This window comes from Hippocampus zosterae, chromosome 1 (assembly GCF_025434085.1).
Source record: "Hippocampus zosterae strain Florida chromosome 1, ASM2543408v3, whole genome shotgun sequence".
Taxonomy (NCBI): domain Eukaryota; kingdom Metazoa; phylum Chordata; class Actinopteri; order Syngnathiformes; family Syngnathidae; genus Hippocampus; species Hippocampus zosterae.
The window spans coordinates 28,727,493-28,750,415 of record NC_067451.1 but is presented as its reverse complement, the minus strand read 5'-3'; the positions used below and the strand labels follow the sequence as shown (position 1 = coordinate 28,750,415).

The following is a 22,923-nucleotide window of genomic DNA, read 5'->3' as shown; positions in this document are numbered from 1 at the left end:
ATGCTTTGGGGTTCGTTGTCCTTCTCCGCAGGGTCATGGATGCGGGAGAGTGCATCCGGTCTAATGTTCTTAGAGCCCGGGCAGTAGGTGAGCGTGAAGTTGAAGCGAGTGAGGAGAAGCGCCCACCGTGCTTGGCGGGAGTTTAGCCTCTTGGCTGACCGGATGTAGGCAAGGTTCTTGTGATCAGTGTACACCATGAATGGCTCTTCAGTGCCTTCGAGCCAATGTCGCCATTCTTGCAATGCCAATACGACGGCTCGCAGTTCACGGTTCCCCACGTCGTAGTTGGCTTCTGCTGGGCTGAGGCGACGAGAGAAAAAGGCGCAGGGGTGAAGTCTTTGGTTGACTGGGGATCGCTGCGATAAGACGGCCCCCACGCCGGACTCCGACGCGTCCACCTCAACGACGAACGGATAGTAGGGGTTAGGATGCTGTAATCCTGGAGGGTTCGTGAAGGCTTTCTTTAATTCGGCGAACGCGTGGTCAGCATCAGTGTCCCACCTAAAGGGGATCTTGACAGAGGTTAACCGGGTCAGAGGCAGGGCTTTCTGGCTGTAGTTGCGAATGAAGCGACGGTAAAAATTAGCGAAACCTAGGAAACGTTGCAACTGCTTTCTATTGGTCGGAGTGGGCCAGTCTACTACGGCCTTTACTTTGGCTTCGTCAGCTCTCAGCTGACCCTTCTCGATAATAAAACCCAGAAAAGAGATGGACTCAACGTGAAACTCACACTTTTCTGCTTTTACGAATAACCGGTTTTCTAGTAGACGCTGCAAAACCAGCCTGACATGGTGTTGATGTTCTGCTAGAGTCCGAGAAAAAATTAAGATGTCATCTAAATAAACAAAACAAAACAGGTTCAGAAAATCTCTTAATACATCATTAATGAGACACTGAAATACCGCGGGCGCGTTCGTTAGCCCAAATGGCATGACCAGGTATTCGAAGTGCCCTAGTGGGGTCTTGAATGCTGTTTTCCATTCGTCCCCCTCACGAATACGGACCAGATGGTAAGCTCTTCGTAAATCGAGTTTGGAGAATATAGTGGTGGATTGGAGGGGGGCGAACGCTGAATCTAATAACGGAAGTGGGTATTTGTTCTTGATGGTGATTTCGTTCAGGCCCCGATAATCAACACACGGGCGTAACGTCTTGTCTTTCTTCTCAATAAAGAAGAATCCGGCCCCCAGTGGGGATTTAGACGGCCGAATGAGGCCAGCCGCGAGTGAACTATCAATATATTCTCTCAGCGCCTCTTGTTCCGGCTGAGAGACCTGATATAAACGGGAATTCGGGAGTGGGGCGTTATCTATCAGGTCGATGGCGCAGTCGTACGGCCGGTGAGGCGGCAATGACTGGGCACGGTCTTTACTAAACACTGGGCGCATGTCATGGTAAATACGCGGAACCTTGTCCAAACAAATAATTTCTGGTGGCTCGTTACGGGTCGGCCCTCTCTTTTCTGCCGCCGTGCGCAAACAGTGAGTATAGCAAAATGCGCTCCAACTCTCGATTGCCGGACGTTCCCAGGAAATGACAGGGTTGTGTTCGCGCAGCCACGGCAACCCCAACACTAACGGTACCGATCGAGACCGCATGAGATAGAATCTACGGTATTCGATGTGATTGCCTGATAATTTTAGTTTCACCGGCGCGGTGATCTCTTTCACTTCCGCCAGGAGTCGCCCGTCAAGATCGTGAACCCGCTTTGTCTCTCTTAGGACCTCAACCTGGCAACCCAGTTCCTTAGCTAGGCTGGGGTCTACAAAACAATTGTCCGCCCCAGAGTCCACCAAGGCCCGAACAGAAATGACCCGTAATGGACCATAAAGAGTTCCGTCCAACTCGAGTCTTGGTGGATGTCCAGGATGGACGTCTCGACTCTCGTGACGCAGTATCGGGCACAAACTCACAGTTTTCGGGGCGCCCGGACGGGCGGGCCGGTGTCGAGGAACAGTTGGAAACCCGGTGTCCAGGTTGGCCGCAGTAGAAGCTGGCTCGATCCCGAATCCGATGCTCTCTCTCCGCTGGTCCCAGGCGTCCGCCTCCCAGCTGCATGGGCTCCTCCTCTGCGTCGGCTGGATCGGAACACGAATGACGCTCGGGTCCGGGTGGTCGCCAGGACTCGTGCTCAGCCGGCCGACGATCCGTACGTCGGGGTGGAACATGGGTAGTTCCTCGCTCTTCCATACGTTCCCTCTCACGCTCTCGCATGCGGTTGTCCACAATGAGGGCCAAATCGATGAGCTCCTCCAAGTTGTTGCTATCGTCGCGGGTTGCCAGTTCGTCCTTTAACGCAGCACTTAACCCGCGGCGAAACAAACCACACAGGGCGCGGTCCCCGTAACCGCTACGGGCGGCCAAAATGCGAAATGAGATGGAGTATTCGGCAACGGATTGTCGTCCTTGCCGAATAGCTAATAGCCGACCTTCGGCCTCCCTTCCCATAACCGGATGTTGAAATACGCGACGGAACGCGGCGACAAACTCTGGGTAGGAAGACCGAAGCCCGGGTTGAGCATTGCTGATCTCTACTGCCCAAGACGCCGCCTGACCAGTCAACAGGCTCATAATAAACGCCACCTTCGTGCTATCTCTTTCGTACGTAGCTGGTTGTTGGTCGAATATTAGAGAGCACCGGTGTAAAAATTGCTTGCAGAGAGCCTGCTCTCCCCCGTAGCGAGGGGGATGGGGGAGATTGGGCTCTCGCCCCATGATCAGGGAAGAGGGTGTCCCAGATGAAGCCGCCGGGACCCTTGGGGGTGGCCTTGGGAACACAATATTTCCAGCCGCTGGGCTAGGACGGCGACTGCCTCCCGGAGCTCCGTGAGCTCCTGTCGTTGCTGGCCCACTAATTGCCCCTGGCTGGTCAAGGCGGTCATGATCTTGTTAATGTCTACAGGATCCATTTTGGTGGGAGTATTCTGTTACGAACTCGGGTAAACCGAGTTAGGGAAGGGGATCCAAAAAACGTAGACAAAAACAAGGTCTCCGATGTAAAGACAATTTAATGTCCAAATCGAATCGAAAATAAGCGAGAACATAAAGCGCTGGTCCACAATGAGGACCAGGAGGTAAATCAAAAACGACTAACAAAAGGAGCTTGCACAAAAGAGCAAGAAAAGGAAAGTAAAGCCACAAACTACGAACGAAAAACTATGTAACACTTTGTACACGCAAGAAAAGCCAGATCATCAAAACAAAATGGTACTTACACACAAACTTGGTACCGAGACTACACGCGAAAACACAACAAGGTCAAAAGCCACTAGTCAATGAGCAACGAGGTAAGCAATGCCATAAACAATACTCCCACAACAGGTGTAGAACGTAGGAGTCCTTAAATAGTGTCTCTATTGATTAATGATTGCCAGCAGGTGTGCTAGGGAGACCGCTCCTTCCACCTGCTGGCCAGACCGAAAAACCGAAATGTGACAGCGGATAGGTGAATGGCACATTATTTTGCACCGATGCCCCCTCTTTTATCCCCCCCCCCCAAAAAAAATCAGAAAAACTGAAATTTCAAGAACTTGAATGCCATTGTCACAATCAAGCACAACATAGTTTTCAGTCTTTGCATGTGTTTTCTGCAGTTGTTTTCAAACAAATCTCTGAATTTGCTTTACAGGATCAGTAGGTGGATTTTTCGAAGGAGGGCACAAACATAATCGTCTTGCAGTTATGTGCCTCCTTTATACAGTAAATCAGCGTTTGACTGGTATAGCTTGGCATTTGGGTTTACTCAGAGTGAAATCAATAATGTAAACTCCACAAACTCAAAATCATTAAGGACATCTTTTGTGCCGTTTTCGGCAAGCTATTTTGTCCCGAGTCAAGCAGTTACCGGTTCATGCCATTACAGCAAATTACTACAATGTTCAGCAATCAGTGCCATTAGTCAAGGGACCAGTTGAGATGCTTATCTCCAGTTGCTTTTATATACAGTACGTAGTCCCCCGCTGACTAAATTAAATGATTCCATCAGCAGATTCTTTCCTGGGGAGATCAAGGCATTTATCAAAATAGTTTTTTGAAGTTGATAGTGATTAAATACACTTTTGAGCCAGTGTGATTTGCACTTCCTTTTAACCATTTATTTGTCCCTGTGTGGTGATTTTGAATAAACTGTTCAACCAATGTGTCATGAGTAGTTAGCAGCAGTCACTGGTAATTTCCATGTCAGACTTGACACTACAACCCGGTGTACGATTGATTCCCTCTCACTGACAGAAGATGTGAATGTGTGGTTGTTTCTGTGCCCTGCAGTCGACTGCCGACCAATCCGTGTGTATGCCTTGTGCACGCAGTTAGCTCGTACCAGCTCCAACTGACCCATGACCCTAAACAGGATAAGTGGTCAAAAAATAGATGCCTGAATGCATAGATGGCAGTGAGCTAGATTTCTACACTTAAATTGACCCAAATCCGATATACTGCACTCATTCATCACAATGATGTGATGTACTTACATAGACGGGCCGTTAGTAAAGGCGGGCCTGCCTTTACTAACGGCCTTGCCTGGGCTGAAGCCCAGTGGCTTACGGTACTCAAGAGCCGATCAGACAAAAAAAAAATAAATAAAAAATCCCAAGTTGTTGCTTTTCCTGTTATTCACTTCACATTCATGGCATGAGTTGACCAACCCACAGGCGGTTCTGTGCGGCGCCATGGCTGTCATTGTAGTGTCTTAAAAGTCTTAATGGTTCCACATTATTCTGCCACTTGTTCATTTTTCTGTCAGTCACTTCGCCGCTGCAAATGTTGACAAAGAAGCCCCCCCCCCATGGGACCCCCCCCCCAACTTAATACAAAGGGCCTATCGAGGTAATTATTCTGCCATTTGTTTATTTCTCACTCAATCATATAACTGCAGCATCCAAGGATCAATCACATACTCCAGATATCCTGTGCCTGATCTCCACGTGCATTTGTCAGCCATGTTGACAGGACCGTAGTGGCCGTAGTTTATGCGATTTCACGTTTCACTTTCATAAAAAGGACATAATGAGATGTGCAAGCTGGACAGGTTGGATATCACAGATCCTATCAAGCGCCAGGAATGCGTTTTACAACTATTTTCACAATGGAAAATGAGGAGCACTACACTGGTTAGTCCTTGCGATAATGCAAAGGCTTTGAAGGATACAAGGCGCATATACTTAGAATTGCATGGCTTTCATCTTTGAGAAATCACACTGGCAGGATCAACCAGGTTGTGTCGCAGCCAAGGCTGGGCTGTTGGGTGGGGAGCAGCACAGTGGCAACAAGTGGCCCGGCGACAGGCCAGCCCTGGCTCCAAGGCAACCTGTTTGATCCTGTCACTCTGCTTTTCTCAAATGCTTCAGAACTCATTGGACGGTGCTTCACAGTGCAGATACACAATGACCCAAAGCACACTGCGAAAACAAACAAAACATATATTTTTTAATGCAAATAAATAGAATTGCCAAGGCCATCACCTGAGCGGAATCCGATTATAACATGCATTCACACGCTGAAGACAAAACTGAAGGAAAAATGCCCCAGCCAACAAAAAGCATTAACTGTAGACAGTTGCGGCAGAGGCCTCACTAGCATTAAAATCCAGCGTCTGGTGAAGTCTATGGATTCCAGATATCAGGCTGTAATTGACCTGGACGTGATGGATGGACCTGACTGAAGTGCGTTATCCTTTGTAGGTTTATACTCGAGCCATGGTTAAGAATGTTGAAATTGTACTTAATTGCTGTACTGTGGCGGCCCGGTAGTCCAGTGGTTAGAACGTCGGCTTCACAGTGCAGAGGTACTGGTTTCGATTCCAGCTCCGGCCTCCCTGTGTGGAGTTTGCATGTTCTCCCCGGGCCTGCGTGGGTTTTCTCCGGGTGCTCCGGTTTCCTCCCACATTCCAAAAACATGCATGGCAGGCTGATTGGACGCTCTAAATTGTCCCTTGTGTGAGTGTGGGCGTGGATGGTTGTTCGTCTCTGTGTGCCCTGCGATTGGCTGGCAACTGATTAAGGGTGTCCCCCGCCTACTGCCCGAAGACGGCTGGGATAGGCCGATTCTGCTTCATAATCTGTTGTTGTTTGCGTTTTGGATGCGTTTGCTTGCGATAATCTGATATAAGCATCATGTAGGAATTAGGCATACACTACCTGCAGCATAATGCCTGTGAAGTCAAATAAAGATCCTTTGGTAGCAGCATCTTGACAGGATCCAGAGGAATTGTGGAAAGGGTTATTTATCACAAAAGAAGTAGGTCATCTCGCACAATAAGGACATTGGCAGTGGCGATATTATTTCCGTTAGGACTAACAATTCCAAACCCCCAGCTGGCATTTGAGGACAGTCTTATTATCACTAATTATCTCTGGGGAAATTGAAGGGTGTTGGCTGATTAAAAAGCAATCTGGAATCCTAAAATATGTCCCTGTGTCCAGCCATACGCTGGAGACACGGTTTGGGTAGATGAAGGGTAACCTACTTTAAGGGCTGCTTAATGAAGTCACACATTACTGGCCAGAGAATACAGTGAACCTCTTTTTTTCGCCTTTCGCTTTTCACAAATTCATCTATTCTGTTTTTTTTTTTTCTGTGGATCCCCGTTCTCACCTATTTTTTATTTTATTTATTTATTTTTTTGCTCTTGTTTTTTTCTTATCTCAAAGTAGGGGGTTGCAGTGAATAGAAAGTCATTGTAACTCTCCTGACATGAGAGGTTCCACTTCGGAAGTGCTTGTGAAATTGGATGGTGTATGACTGTCATGGCACATGGTCAATCGCGAAAACGTGATCTAAAGAAAGGAGGATATCAGGAGGTCACGAATCGCAACCAAGTCCAAGTCATAACCTTCACACCTGAAAAAAGTCTGAATTACTGTGGGAAAAAAAAATAAAAACAAAAAAGTCACATGACTTACCACCATATTTAAAGCACGTCCAGTCAAGTCATTACTTTGTTAGGTCATAAAATCTTAGGCTTAACATATTGGTGTGATGATAAAATGTTTTTTCACTGATAATAAATAGTACATTCACTCTAAAAATTAAATGAACATTTCCATCTCTAAAAATTAAATGGACAACAACTTAAGAGTATAGAATTAATGTTTATACTGAAATAATTTAGAATAATGCATATTATTTTTTTGTAATGTTTGTATGACTGTCACACTGTTCCTGTGATGATAAATATGGGAATATACAGAATGTGAGAGGTGGGTATAATCAGATTAAAAAACTTTTGTGCCGATCTGATTCAAAATCTATTATGAGTGGATGAGAGGCATTAACTTGGTGCACCTTGTAGGTTGTCACTTTACGAAGTGAAGTTGTTGTGCATTCGTTTATAGGGGCCCTGCCACATCAAATGCGACCAGGGAAGTGCTCAAGTGGAGTCTGCATAGATGTCTATGTTTAAATTACAATCACTTTTTTTCTCTTCTCAATTAAATGCATAAATAACATGAATTTTAATATGTGGCTATTGACGAGCTAAACACAGATAGCTTACCTGTGTCTGATGAATGAACGTAAACATTGTAGATGCTATTACTCTTCTCGTTGAGTTTCAAACCTTACATGTTGCTATATTCTTTTCCCCGGTTTCATCTAAATGATCATCTTTGAAAGCAAACGTATTCTCGTCTTTGGTGATAGCCTACTTGCTCAAAGAGTCAGTCGAAACACTCGTCTGTGGCCCGGTCATATTGCTGGTCGTCGTTGCCTGGGTTGCCAGATTGGTGGCACACATGACATGAAAAATAATAATAATAATACTTCAAAAATAATCGATTTTTAAATGTCAACAGACTATCTTGCCAAGTCATGGAGTTCAAGTCAAAGTCAAGTCGAGTCTTTCAGAAGATTTTACCAAGCAAGTCGCAAGTCATACAATTAGCACCTTAAATCGACTGGATTGCAAGTCATGTGACTTGAGTCCCTCACCTCTAGGAGAAAGTAATCCATTGCCAGGCTGTAATAGAGGCGGAGATTGGGCCTAGCCTGTTTGGAGTCAGAATGGATTGGCAATGCCAACGACAGATGGATGGTGCTAGCCATGAATAACTCATCCACTACTGATTTAGCACTTGCGTGGAGAAATGGTCTGGGGTAAGCCGTGGCAGTGTGCCTCTGCCATTTTGCACTACATCACTTCAAGTAGATGTGCCGCCTCACCTTGGCAGAAAATGGGAGCTTAGATCGGAAATGTGCAGACTCAACTAGAAAACATACACACATGGATCAATCGTGAGAAAGTGATCATTTGTATTGCACTGCATTACGCATCACACGACTGATCGTTCTCACTCACATTTGACCCTGAACTTTAAGACTCACTTTTAGGAGGCCAAAATGCATAAACCTAAATGGAGCATCAAGTATAGATTATTGAAACATGATTCCGCAGTTAAAAATAAAATTTAGGACAAAAAACCTTTCATGATTACACTTTCTAACTTTGCATAAATGTATAGGTTGAAGCTAACAAGATATTTTGCTATGGTAAATTCTGCTATTCTGGATGATGCAGTATTGTGCGCCACTGTCTCCGCTTCCAGCGGAGACTGTGCAGTATAATGTTTTCTTGCTGTCCCTAAACTACTCTTGAATAAAATTCATCCAACCATCCATGTTCTGAACCGCTTTATCATCACAAGGGTCGTGGGGCATGCTGGAGCCTATCCCAGCTGTCTACGGGCAGTAGGCGGGGGACACTCTGAACTGCTTGCCAGCCAATCACAGGGCGCACAGAGATGAACAACCATCCGGTGCTCACACTCACACCGAGGGACAATTTTAGAGTGTTCAATCAGCCTGCCATGCCTGTTTTTGGAATGTGAAAACCGGAAAAACCGGATTACCCGGAGAAAACCCATGCAGGCCCTGGGAGAACATGTAAACTCCACACAGGAATGCCAAAGCCGGGATCGACCTCTGCACTGTGAGGCTGATGCACTAACCACTCGACCATCTGGCCGCCACCCAGAAAACTGTTAAAAATCCAAATCGCAAGGTTTCACTATATAACTTCTTTAGACCTTTCAGCCTGTCTGCTTTATCTATTTGGCAGCAGCAGCCACCTTCATTTTGAAGGAGGATGGCACACTTGTCAATAGCAATCACCTGGAGAAGAAGTCAGTTTCTTCTTAAAAAAAAAAATGCTGTTGGATCCCGTTGACAAAGTAGCCAGAGATGTTTGCAATGATAGGTTAAGTACTTTAAAGTCTATACGAGGGCTCTCTGGTGGAATATTATTCCCCGCTCTTTTCTATTGCTCACAGTCTGGGCTTCAGCACCATTGGCTGGTTGAGTGAAAGTACTTTTTATTGACACATTCAAATGTATGCAAATATGAGGGGCGCTGCGTCTGTTGATGATCAGTTGAGCTGCTGCAGGGATGCTTGTGCAGCAAATAGGACCGTCGTGGTCAAACGGATTTCTTTCTTGCTGACCTAATTTGTAAGCTAACAAGCATGTAAACTAGACTCCTCCTCAGGCTGCGCTTGCTAGGCTAAAATGTATTTGTGTGGACATGAGCAAAGAGGACACAAACAAGACAGCTGACAGCTTTGCAATTTACCTGGCAAATGAAGTTACCTTGAAGACGTTTATTTCAAGAAATTGAAAATGACAAAAAGCGTCACTGCGTACAACTGTTGATGTAACACTCTCAAGATATTGTTTCGACGCTGGGTATACTGTAGAGATTTTCCTTCCCCAATTTCTCCGGAAAAGAAGTCAGGGCTGACAATCGTAAATGTTTAACCGATTAAATATTTATTTGTATTCATATTTAGGATCCTTATGTGGGTGGCCAACATGAGTTCTGCTGAGCCATGGGCGCCATGATTGTGACGTTAAATAGAGCGATAGCCAATTAGAAAGTCCTCTGAAGAGTAGGGCTGCAAGATTCCGAGAATTGTCTCTTGGCACTGACAGAGCTCAAAAGCACAATGACACAAATATTTCGTCATTTTTCACAAGTCTAAAAATGGCTTTTCAAGCTTGTAATAAGAGTGTGCTGGGTAAGATTGGTATATGTGTAACGTTTTCTTACATGAAACCTTGCCTGTTGTGGTATGATATATAGTACAAGGACTTTTTGCTTACGTTGGTTGTTTGCTTTGGTGGGAAGATGATGTTTTTGAGGTACACTGACCGCAAGAATCAAATGTCCTTAACTAAAGGCAGATTGCTTTCAAGTTTGCATGCAGATCTGTTTTTACATCATTTAAGATGCATGTACCGTTCCTTGGAAGTTCGACTGTTTTTTTAAAAATATGAATGTATGACTGCTCCCAATGCTGCAGATCAATAGTGGTAAAGTACAAAAATACAAATAGAACTATAACGATACCTGGTAAGGAGCATCATTACAGTCCAACCATTGTCAGTGGCTATTAAAGCCACCTCGAATTCTTTTCACCCTTTGAAAAATACTTTTAATCAAGGAGCTGAGGAATGGTTTATTAGTCCTCTGAGGCTACAAGTTACACACATTAGAGGGCAGAAATGCTCACTTGCACAAACATAGTGCAGCCGAGCTCACTGTAAAGTTCTTTGACGGTTAAAACAAGTGAAAAAGCAACAAACAAGTCCAAAAAGCACTGCGTGATAAGTCATGGGGGTTCAGTGCCTCGCCTGAGGTCATCTGCAATTCCCCATTTCTTATTTTAGTCCATAACTTCTGGTGTATATTCTTTTTCTCTTAAAACCTTCTGTTAAGGCTGCTCCTTCTTTTGGAATATATTGCAAAAAATGAAAGAAAAAGCAGAACAGATATGTATATTTAATCTTTTCAGACTCTCGTCTCGTGACATACGTCGTCGCGATGTATGACAGCTGTTTTGTAGGACTTGGGAGACATATTTAGCAGAGACGGACTCAGAACAGAATATTCTTGTGTTTAACCTTTTAGGCCAAGCCCCAGAACTGCTTTCCCAGTGACAGAGTATCTGCAAGAAGTGTGTTAATTTAGAGGCAAGCAAACAGGCCCAGTGACATTTGCGTTTGTCGGAGCCCCCTGCCTTCAGTCCACATCATGTCCTACTTCTGCTGCCATTTAAGATAATGTACAAACTCAAAAGTGGTCATTTTAATGAGCAACGAAGCTGGCGAATTTCCGCAAAATGAGACCCCCCGTCAGGACAACTTTTCCTGCTCTCATAAAAGATGGAATTTAGCTTAGCACTGTTGAGAAATGCAGAAGCAGAGTCTGCTCTGGACACCAGCTCCTGTCTCTTAATGTGGCGGTAACAGGATCTCTTAAGAGAGTCTGTACGGATCTGACAGAGCAAAGGAAGCGATCAATATGGCTTCCCTGAAAAGATTCCAGAGGATGTTTAGACATACCCACACGTATGATTTGACTGTGCATCGTGGTGTCACTCTTGAATGACGTCTCTCATCATCTTTTAGCATCCTCTAAACTGAGCTCCATCACGTTGAAGGACATACTGAATTTACAAGAAGTGTGTCAACTTCAAGCTCAAGCAACCTCGAGACTCGAAAATACAACATTGCAACCTGTGCCAAATGGACACAAAATGAACTCCAGGTGATTTCCAGTTGTACAGTTCATTCCGCTACATGGCTTGAAAATTGCACGCAGCTATTATTGGGAGTTGGTGTGTTGCCTTAATGGGTTGCCCCTACGGACCCCAACATCCATCCATTTAGAAGCAATACTCAGAACACTGGCCCCTCCTCGGAATCCTGGTCACTAAAGCGCCTGCATCCATTTGCGGAGTGCTGCTCGTCTGCTGGATTCAGCTCGATTCATTTTCTGCGAGGGAAGTGTGGGGGGTGGGGGGGGGGTGGGGGGGGGGAATTGGCGAGTTGATTGGCCTCTTTACTCATGGATTAGCCATTAAAAAGCTGTTAGTGACTCTCTCACTATCATCTCAATGCAATCATTGCGTCTAGGATAAAGTCATTATTACGGTAGGCGCGGAGAGGTTAAAATCCCCCCTTGAACGCTGTTCACAAGGAGCTAATGGACAAAATGTTGCTCCCTGTGTGATATCATAGCAACTGAGGACATATCATCACATTGGAAAAAGGCCATTAAGGGGTTTTTAGGCCTGTGTGTATGATTCCATCTCTCATAAACGGATGTTGACGCTACAACTGTACGTTCTTATCTCCGAGTGCATCGAAAAGGGAGGCCTGTTTTTCAAAACAGAGACAGTCTCTTCACAAGGCAGTAATGGAACCGTAATTCCTCTGTGTAATTGACAACGTGGGAGGATCTGTTGAAGGAAGAAAGTTGAGAATTATGAAGATGAAATTTATGCCCCATTATTGTCTTGTGGTATACACCTCCGCATTACTTTGACTGAATAAAGTGAAACAGTGCTGAGTAAAGCACAGAACTTCAAGAGGGCCAAACAGCAATGGGAGATAACGGTATCTGGCTCTCGACATAGCGGTTGGTGTAAGGCTGATGAATTTTAGTTCTGATCTAGGATCTTGCCTTCCGACAGTAGAATACATCATCCATTGACATACACAGATAAACTCATCCATCCATCCATTTTCAACACCGCTTATCCTGGACGAGGTCACGAAGGTTGCTGAAGCCTATCCCAACTGACTTCGGGCGAAAGGCAGACTTCCCCTTGAACTGGTTGCCAGTCAATCACAGAGCAAACGACCATACACACCCACATTCATACCGTCACTGAGTGTGAATGGATCGATGCTGCCGACAAGTCAGGTGAATGTACCACTAACCTTCAGTGACGAGTAAAACTTATGACCCCCCCTCCCCCCAAAAAAACATGAATTTATGACAACAATGACTGGAAGCCGATCCCAGCTGCTTTAGGCCGAAAGGCCCTCTTATACCTAAACTGCTCACCAATCAATCACTTGGTGATTATGGAAAGTGGGAATCGATCCACTTACTTGCCAGGCCATGGAAGTCCGTCGTGGGTGGACTAAAACCTGATGAACATTCTAAGAGTTCATGACTGACAGGGACCCTAGAAAATTGTATTTTTCAAATTGCATCATTGAAGTGGCAGGGCCCAAAGTGACATTTTTGGACACAGGTCCTGCGATCCCTGGTGGCACCTCTGGGTGCACGAGTGTGAACCACAAGATGATACTCTAACACACACTCCAAATTTTGTTTACTCTACCTTTCCAGATAGGAGTAATGCACATTACAAACATGTTGCCAACTTAACACAATTATAGTATTGTTTTGAAATGAACATAATGCTGTGCAATGCTACCAATAAACTCTTGTTTCACTGCTGCACCACTGACATGTACCGTGGCCCTAAAGCTTAAAAAAGGTTCAATACTAGATGAATTAAATCATATTGGCTTCTCCAGGTTCTCGGGTTACAGGTTGCATATACTTGACTCACCCCCGGCGCGAGGGTGTGGTTTCGTGATGATACTGAAGCAATTTATCTTTTCAAAATTTTGCTGCCATACAACCACAGCATTCTCCTAATTAAATGGCTTGAAAGAGACATGTGATTTTTTTCTCCCCACAATTTGCAGTTGTTGGGTGTCTTAAAAAAAGCTCCCTGATGCTTTTTGGTCAAAATACAGAAAGGATAATAGACTTCATCACACCTAATATTTTCTCGCTGTGTTTAGCAACAAATCTAGTGACGTTTTGTGGCCTCCAGGAGAGGACCCTATTTTCGTAGACTAGAGCCTGTGCACTTGGTGTAAAAATGGGCGCGTCTTCATTTTCAAGCTGGGGCAAGCCTAGTTTAGCGTATTTGTGAATTTCGTAGGAGTTTCTGCATATTCAATTGCAGGCCCTAGGTGCATCTGGGAATTTAGTGAACAAAAGCGGACTCGATTTTGGACTACCTAAACCAGGGGTGTCAAACTCATTTTTGTCGCGGGCCACATTATAATTACCGATTCCCTTGGAGGACCGTGATGACTGAAATTACCTAAAGAAGTCAAGAATAACATTTTATTCAACTATTGTTAAAGTAACTATAATGAAGGGTTTGACAAGAAAATGCTCACAATATATCACCGATTTATTACATGTGAAAATTGGAAATTGTGGTACACATTTTAGCAAGTATCATGGAAGGTGTCATCTTTGATTTGCCTCCGCGGGCCATTTAGAATTATGTGGTGGGCCACATCTGGCCCCCGGGCTTTGAGTTTGACACCCGTGACCTAAACGCAGATCTATGTTGTGGCACCGGTGGTGTGCCGCGATTTTGGCAGACAGATTCTGAGCTCTGCGGTGTGTGGTGCATGTCATTCATAAATATGACAACAGCATCGGAAAATCCTTCAGAATATGTTAATTGTAGAAATTAATTCATTGAACAAATTACATTAATTATCATTGAAGAAATAATTTTAATGGCATCTTCCTGACCACGGAGCACAACTATGAGCAGTGGTGGTGGTGGTGGTGGGGATCGGGGGTCTGGAGGAGGTCACACGCGGTTGCACAATTGGGGGGGGGGGGGGGTAGGGTGACCAACCACAGCGGCCAACAGTACATCATCCAAAACTAGATATCCCCTTGCAGTTCCTTTTTGAATATGCTTTGCGCGCTGATCTCCTGCATCTACAGGATGGGGGCTCTCTGTACTGAATTTAAAGAGAATGAAGAGAGTCGCTTCGATTGGCCGAGAGTCGGCCGCGTTCCCTCCCATAAACTCTTTTCGCGGGGAACGTCTATCAAATGTTCATCGGTGTTTTTGGAGCCATTTTTGGGAGAGCAACAAATTCTCTTAGGATTAAATAGGATTCAGTATTTTTTCATGAATTCATTTTCATTTGGTCATTAAGGCACAATTATATGAAGTTAGGAGTCCCAATATTGCCTTATAAATAAAAGTGTACTAATGGCCCTTTGGGTGACCACAGCAGGCCGTCCTACTCAAGAGTAGAATTCACAGTGGTCAGTTGTCACCTCTGTTAACAAGCCAACCCAAATGTGTGTGTTATGCAGGTGGACCCTCACGGTGGTCCTCGTCCCACTGCGACTGCTGCTGCAAGAGCCACAAAAGTGAGCGCGAGGGAGAAAGCGGCACTTCCTTTAATGAGCTCTCCACTTCCTGTTCCGAGACCCAGTCGGAGGCCAGCTCCCCTCAGGGGACCGTCATCCGTGGCCCAGTGAGTCGACGCCCCAACATCCAGTCCTTGGACCGACCCATGCACAAAGGCCCCGCCCACATGATGCAGCAGGCAGGGATGTGGCGTAAGACTGACATGCTGCGGGGCCGGACCTTCGGAGTCCGCGAGCGAGAGGCTGCCAAGAGGAAAGCCAATAAGGAAAAGATGACACCCGAGCAGGAGCTGGAGAAATGCATCCAGGACTTCCGTCGCATTAGGATTCCCGATCACTTTCCGGAGCGGAAGTACATGTGGCAATCGGAGCTCCTGAGAAAATACCGTCTCTGAGGATGGATGTGCAGAACAGATTATAGTTAACACCCACAATGACACACTGTCCTATTAAAATTGACTACGACCACCAAAAAGAGGAGCTTTGAATTTCAAAATGCTCTGTATTCAGTCTTAAAACTGCTCCACGATATTGCGCATCTCCACTGAACGTACACAAGCACACAACTGTGACCTGTGGTGAAACAGATCTCTCCCCTGTTGGCATTATAACGTATCTGTCGACCCCTCGAGAGGGTCCCAATGGAAACTGTGCATCACAAGCATAGTTCATCGCGAGCACTATTTTTAGCGAGATTCTGCAGGGTCGCACACAGTCAGTACAAAGCAGTGTGAGTCATTGATTTGTAAAGTGAAGCACCGTGTATGATAAGCACACGTGTAATCAGGTTACTCCTGTTGGGGGGCTCCCTTCATCGCATCGGAAGCGATTTGAAGCAACAAAGCAACCTCAGGGGCAACATCTTGTCCAGCTACCACATTGTCGATGTGCTCTTGTCCCTTTTCTCACTTGCGGATGGTGCTTTGACTTCACAATGCTCCACCGATATCACAAACTTGTAGTAGGCTTTGACAACAGCACTGCATGTCATTTCACTCTTATCATAATTATGCAATATCACAAAAGATGGTGTGGTCGGATGAAGAAAGCACTGCCTGGTTCTGTCTGCCAATGGAAAACATTTTGTCTCATGTCATTGTGTGTTGCGTTGATGATGATGCTGAGTATGTAACGCAAGTGGCTAATCTTGGATTGTAAGTGTGAATACAAGCAAATAAAAGGGTGACAACTGAATGGGTTGATGGTCATCCTTCTTGGTGCACGCATTAAATCAGCCATGAAGATGCCATTTTATATAACCGGTGTTCACACTCATCGACTGTTTAGAATCTACAAGGCTAATACATGTTTTTCGAACGCTACTGATGACTCTAAATTAGGGCTGAGCAATGTTAGAACTAATACATAAATACATGTATATATATATATATATATATATATATATATATATATATATATATATATATATATATATATATATATATATAATATATATAATATATATATATATATATATATATATATATATATATATATATATATATATATAAAAATCCTCATCTCACCCCTCGGGTGGTGTCCGTCCCTCATTCAGCTCGGGTCCTCTACCAGAGGCCAGGAAGCTTGAGGGTTCTGCGCAGTATCCTTGCTGTTCCCAGCACTGCACATTTCTGGACTGAGATGTCCGATGTTGTTCCAGGGATCTGTTGCAACCACTCATCTAGTTTGGGGGTTACTGCCCCGAGTGCTCCGACCACCACAGGCACGACTGTCACCTTTACCTTCCAGGCTCTCTCCAGCTCCTCACGATACCATCACGATATCTGGTTGGTTCGCCATTACCATCTTGTCAGTCTGGATCTGGAAGTCCCACAGGATCTTCGCTCTGTCATTCTCCACCACCTTCGGAGGTGTTTCCCATTTTGACCTTGGGGTTTCCAGTCCATACTCTGCACAGATGTTTCGGTAGACTATGCCAGCCACCTGGTTATGGCGTTCCATGTAGGCTTTCCCTGCCAGCATCTTACACCCTGCAGTTATGTGTTGGATCGTCTCAGGTGCCTCTTTGCACAACCTACACCTTGGGTCTTGTCTGGTGTGGTATATCTGGGCCTCGATGGCTCTGGTGCTCAAGGCCTGCTCCTGAGCAGCCAGGATGAGTGCCTCTGTGCTGTCCTTCAGGCCAGCCCTCTCTAGCCACTGATAGGACTTCTTGAGATCAGCCACTTCAGTTATGGTCCGGTGGTACATCCCGTGTAGGGGCTTGTCCTCCCATGATGGTCCCTCTTCCAGCGCCTCATCTTCTGTTCCCCATTGTCTGAGACATTCTCTGAGTACGTCATCCGTTGGAGCCTTCTCCTTGATGTATTCATGGAGCTTGGATGTTTCATCCTGGACAGTGGCTCTCACACTCACTAGTCCCCGGCCTCCATCCTTTCGGCTTGCGTACAGTATCAGGGTGCTGGATTTGGGATGGAACCCTCCATGCATGGTTAGGAGCTTTCGGGTCTTAACATCCGTGGTCTGAATCTCTTCCTTTGGCCACCTTATTATTCCTGCAGGGTATCTGATCACTGGCAGGGCATAGCTGTTTATTGCCCGGGTCTTATTCTTGCCATTGAGCTGGCTTCTTAGGACTTGCCTCACTCGCTGGAGGTATTTGGCCGTAGCCGCTTTCCTTGTTGCCAGTTCGAGGTTGCCATTGGCTTGTGGTATACCAAGGTACTTGTAGCTGTCCTCAATGTCTGCTATTGTTCCTTCTGGGAGCGAGACCCCTTCAGTGCGGACTACCTTTCCTCTCTGAGTCACCATCCGACTACATTTCTCTAGCCCGAATGACATCCCGATGTCGCTGCTGTAGATCCTGGTTGTGTGGATCAGGGAATCTATGTCCCTTTCGCTCTTAGCATACAGCTTTATGTCATCCATGTAGAGGAGGTGACTGATCGTAGCTCCATTTCTGAGGCGGTATCCATAGCCTGTCTTGGTGATTACTTGGCTTAGGGGGTTCAGTCCTATGCAGAACAGCAGTGGGGAGAGTGCATCACCTTGATATATGCCACATTTGATGGACACTTGGGTAAGTGGCTTGCCATTGGCTTCAAGTGTGGTTTTCCACATCCTCATCGAGTTCGCAACGAAGGCTCTTAGGGTCCTGTTTACCTTATACAACTCCAAGCATTCAGTGATCCATGTATGTGGCATCGAGTCATAGGCTTTCTTGTAATCAATCCAAGCTGTGCACAGGTTGGTACGTCGGGACCTGCAGTCTTGTGCAACTGTTCTGTCAACCAGGAGCTGATGTTTGGCTCCTCTGGTATCTCTACCAATGCCCTTCTGTGCTTCGCTCATGTATTGATCCATGTGCCCACTTATCTTAGCCGCAATGATGCCTGACATGAGCTTCCATGTTGTGGAGAGACAGGTTATTGGCCGATAGTTGGATGGAACTGCACCCTTCGAGGGATCCTTCATGATCAGGACCGTTCGCCCTTCGGTTAGTCATTCTGGGTGAGTCCCATCCCTCAGCAGCTGGTTCATTTGTACTGCTAGGCGCTCATGGAGTGCTGTGAGTTTCTTTAGCCAGTAGGTGTGGACCATGTCCGGGCCTGGTGCTGTCCAGTTCTTCATATCTGAGACTCTTTCCTGTATGTCTGCCACTGTTATGGTAACTGGGTTCTGTTCAGGGAGGTTGCTGTGCTCCTCTCTCAGGGTCACCAGCCATTGTGCACTGCTGTTATGTGCAACCTCCTTCTCCCATATGCCTTTCCAGTACCTTTCAGTTTCCAGTCTTGGTGGGTCAGCTCTGTTGTTAGGACCCTGCCACTGAGCGTACACTTTCGCAGGTTGTGTTGCGAACAGCCTGTTTATTCGTCTGCCCTCATTCTCTTTCGTGTACCGCTTTAGGCGACTGGACAAGGCTTAGAGCCTTTGTTTGGCAGTTTCGAGTGCTTCAGGTATGGTCATCTGGATGTACCTCTCGGGTATCGGCCTTTTCATCACACCTCTCTGGGCCTCCGTCAATTGACTCACATCTTTCCGGACCGCCTTGATCTTAGCCTCCAACCGTCTTTTCCATGGTGGGTAACGTATCTCATGGCTTCCATGGTTGCTCTTATAGCCAGAGTCTCCAGGATCACTGATGCTGAAGCGTATATCAGCTCATTGGTTTCTGTGATAGTTACGGTAGGGATCGCCCTCAGTGCTGCATTCACACTTTCTATGAGACTTTCAGATGGTACTTCACATAGCCGTTGTAATCGGTTTCTAGGTTGCCCAGCTTTCATTCTCGCCATGATCTTAGCTTTCAGGTCAGTTGCTGCCTCGCTCAGCATTTCATTCATTGGGGCTGGCCTCCCAATATCATCATCTGCATTCATTGGGGCTTGCCTCCCAATCTCTTGTATGGCCTCTTCCTCTGATCTGGCAGCCTGGGGCCCTTCGCCATGGAACCTGCGTTGTACCTCATCAATCTCAAGTTGTGACAGCAGTTGCCGTTTGTGGATGTTGGAACACTGAGCTACTAGTTGTTTCGTGGTCAACCGTGACTGTGGGTTTCGAAGTAACCATTTAGCCCGCATTCTCTGCATGTAACCCCTCTGACTAGGGTTGCTTGAGTAGTAGCATTCCAACAGAGCCATGTTATCGCCTCTCGCCCATCTCCGCTTTGTTCCAGTAGCCCATTTTTCATCAAGGTGCTCTGGTTCCCCAGCACCTGACGCAGACCTTGTTTGGCCGGGCGACGTCTGAGCCGGCATGTCATTCGTTTTATTGTCTCTCATCATTGTATGAGGTAGGCATTAGCGTGAAGGATCTTGCCCAAGGACCCACACTGGATGGTGTTATGTGCTCATTTTTGCCCCAAGCGGGATTCGAACCACCGTCTCCCGTATGCCAAACCGATGCCTTACCAACTGAGCTATCCAGCCGCTGTATGAGGTAGGCATTAGCGTGAAGGATCTTGCCCAAGGACCCACACTGGATGGTGTTATGTGCTCATTTTTGCCCCAAGCGGGATTCGAACCACCGTCTCCCGTATGCCAAACCGATGCCTTACCAACTGAGCTATCCAGCCGCTTATATATATATATATATATACACACACACACACACACACACACGCACACACACACACACACACACACACACACACATATATATAAAAAAAAAAAAAATCCTCATCTCACCCCTCGGGTGGTGTCCGCCCCTCATTCAGCTCCGGTCCTCTACCAGAGGCCAGGAAGCTTGAGGGTTCTGCGCAGTATCCTTGCTGTTCCCAGCACTGCACATTTCTGGACTGAGATGTCCGATGTTGTTCCCGGGATCTGTTGCAACCACTCATCTAATTTGGGGGTCACTGCCCCGAGTGCTCCGACCACCACAGGCACGACTGTCACCTTTACCTTCCAGGCTCTCTCCAGCTCCTCTGTGAGCCCTTGGTATTTCTCGAGTTTCTCATGTTCCTTCTTTCTGATGTTTCCATCACTTGGGACCGCTACATCCACTACAACGGCTTTCCTCTGCCCTTTATCTATGATCACGATATCTGGTTGGTTCACCATTACCATCTTGTCAGTCTGGATCTGGAAGTCCCACAGGATCTTCGCTCTGTCATTCTCCACCACCTTCGGAGGCGTTTCCCATTTTGACCTTGGGGTTTCCAGTCCATACTCCGCACAGATGTTTCGGTAGACTATGCCAGCCACCTGGTTATGGCGTTCCATGTAGGCTTTCCCTGCCAGCATCTTACACCTTGGGTCTTGTCTGGTGTGGTATATCTGGGCCTCGATGGCTCTGGTGCCTCTGTGCTGTCCTTCAGGCCAGCCCTCTCTAGCCACTGATAGGACTTCTTGAGATCAGGTCCGGTGGTACATCCCGTGTAGGGGCTTGTCCTCCCATGATGGTCCCTCTTCCAGCGCCTCATCTTCTGTTCCCCATTGTCTGAGACATTCTCTGAGTATGTCATCCGTTGGAGCCTTTTCCTTGATGTATTCATGGAGCTTGGATGTTTCATCCTGGACAGTGGCTCTTACACTCACTAGTCCCCGGCCTCCTTCCTTTCGGCTTGCGTACAGTCTCATGGTGCTAGATTTGGGATGGAACCCTCCATGCATGGTTAGGAGCTTTCGGGTCTTAACGTCTGTGGTCTGAATCTCTTCCTTTGGCCACCTTATTATTCCTGCAGGGTATCTGATCACTCGCAGGGCATAGCTGTTTATTGCCCGGGTCTTATTCTTGCCATTGAGCTGGCTTCTTAGGACTTGCCTCACTCGCTGGAGGTATTTGGCCGTAGCCGCTTTCCTTGTTGCCAGTTCGAGGTTGCCATTGGCTTGTGGTATACCAAGGTACTTGTAGCTGTCCTCAATGTCTGCTATTGTTCCTTCAGGGAGTGAGACCCCTTCAGTGCGGACTGCCTTTCCTCTCTTAGTCACCATCCGACTACATTTCTCAAGCCCGAATGACATCCCGATGTCGCTGCTGTAGATCCTGGTTGTGTGGATCAGGGAATCTATGTCCCTTTCGCTCTTAGCATACAGCTTTATGTCATACATGTCATGTAGAGGAGGTGACTGATTGTAGCTCCATTTCTGAGGCGGTATCAATAGCCTGTCTTGGTGATTATTTGGCTTAGGGGGTTCAGTCCTATGCAGAACAGCAGTGGGGAGAATGCATCACCTTGGTATATGCCACATTTTATGGACACTTGGGTAAGTGGCTTGCCATTGGCTTCAAGTGTGGTTTTCCACATCCTCATCGAGTTCGCAACGAAGGCTCTTAGGGTCCTGTTCACCTTATACAACTCCAAGCATTCAGTGATCCATGTATGTGGCATCGAGTCATAGGCTTTCTTGTAATCAATCCAAGCTGTGCACAGGTTGGTACGTCGGGACCTGCAGTCTTGTGCGACTGTTCTGTCAACCAGGAGCTGATGTTTGGCTCCTCTGGTATCTCTACCAATGCCCTTCTGCACTTCGTTCATGTATTGATCCATGTGTCCACTTATCTTAGCCGCTATGATGCCTGACATGAGCTTCCATGTTGTGGAGAGACAGGTTATTGGCCGATAGTTGGATGGGGCTGCACCCTTCGAGGGATCCTTCTTGATCAGGATCGTTCGCCCTTCGGTTAGCCATTCTGGGTGAGTCCCATCCCTCAGCAGCTTGTTCATTTGTACTCCTAGGCGCTCATGGAGTGCTGTGAGTTTCTTTAGCCAGTAGGTGTGGACCATGTCCGGGCCTGGTGCTGTCCAGTTCTTCATATCTGAGACTCTTTCCTGTATGTCTGCCACTGTTATGGTAACTGGGTTCTGTTCAGGGAGGTTGCTGTGCTCCTCTCTCAGGGTCACCAGCCATTGTGCACTGCTGTTATGTGCAACCTCCTTCTCCCATATGCCTTTCCAGTACCTTTCAGTTTCCAGTCTTGGTGGGTCAGCTCTGTTGTTAGGACCCTGCCACTGAGCGTACACTTTCGCAGGTTGTGTTGCGAACAGCCTGTTTATTCGTCTGGCCTCATTCTCTTTCGTGTACCACTTTAGGCGACTGGACAAGGCTTGGAGCCTTTGTTTGGCAGTTTCGAGTGCTTCAGGTATGGTCATCTGGATGTACCTCTCGGGTATCGGCCTTTTCATCACACCTCTCTGGGCCTCCGTCAATTGACTCACATCTTTCCGGACCGCCTTGATCTTAGCCTCCAACCGTCTTTTCCATGGTGGGTAACGTATCTCATGGCTTCCATGGTTGCTCTTATAGCCAGAGTCTCCAGGATCACTGATGCTGAAGCGTATATCAGCTCATTGGTTTCTGTGATAGTTACGGTAGGGATCGCCCTCAGTGCTGCATTCACACTTTCTATGAGACTTTCAGATGGTACTTCACATAGCCGTTGTAATCGGTTTCTAGGTTGCCCAGCTTTCATTCTCGCCATGATCTTAGCTTTCAGGTCAGTTGCTGCCTCGCTCAGCATTTCATTCA

General features: G+C 46.5%; 1 protein-coding gene across 1 annotated transcript in view; it reads left to right on the top strand.

Moving 5' to 3' along the window:
• The window catches only part of LOC127607091 (BTB/POZ domain-containing protein KCTD16-like), a 29,785-nt gene extending 13,599 nt beyond the window's left edge, over positions 1-16,186 (top strand). The window contains exon 3 of the mRNA XM_052075181.1: positions 14,936-16,186. Within this exon, the coding sequence (XP_051931141.1) occupies positions 14,936-15,387 (452 nt within the window). The 3' untranslated portion in view covers positions 15,388-16,186. The remainder of the gene's footprint in view (positions 1-14,935) is intronic.
• Positions 16,187-22,923: the final 6,737 nt, after the last annotated feature.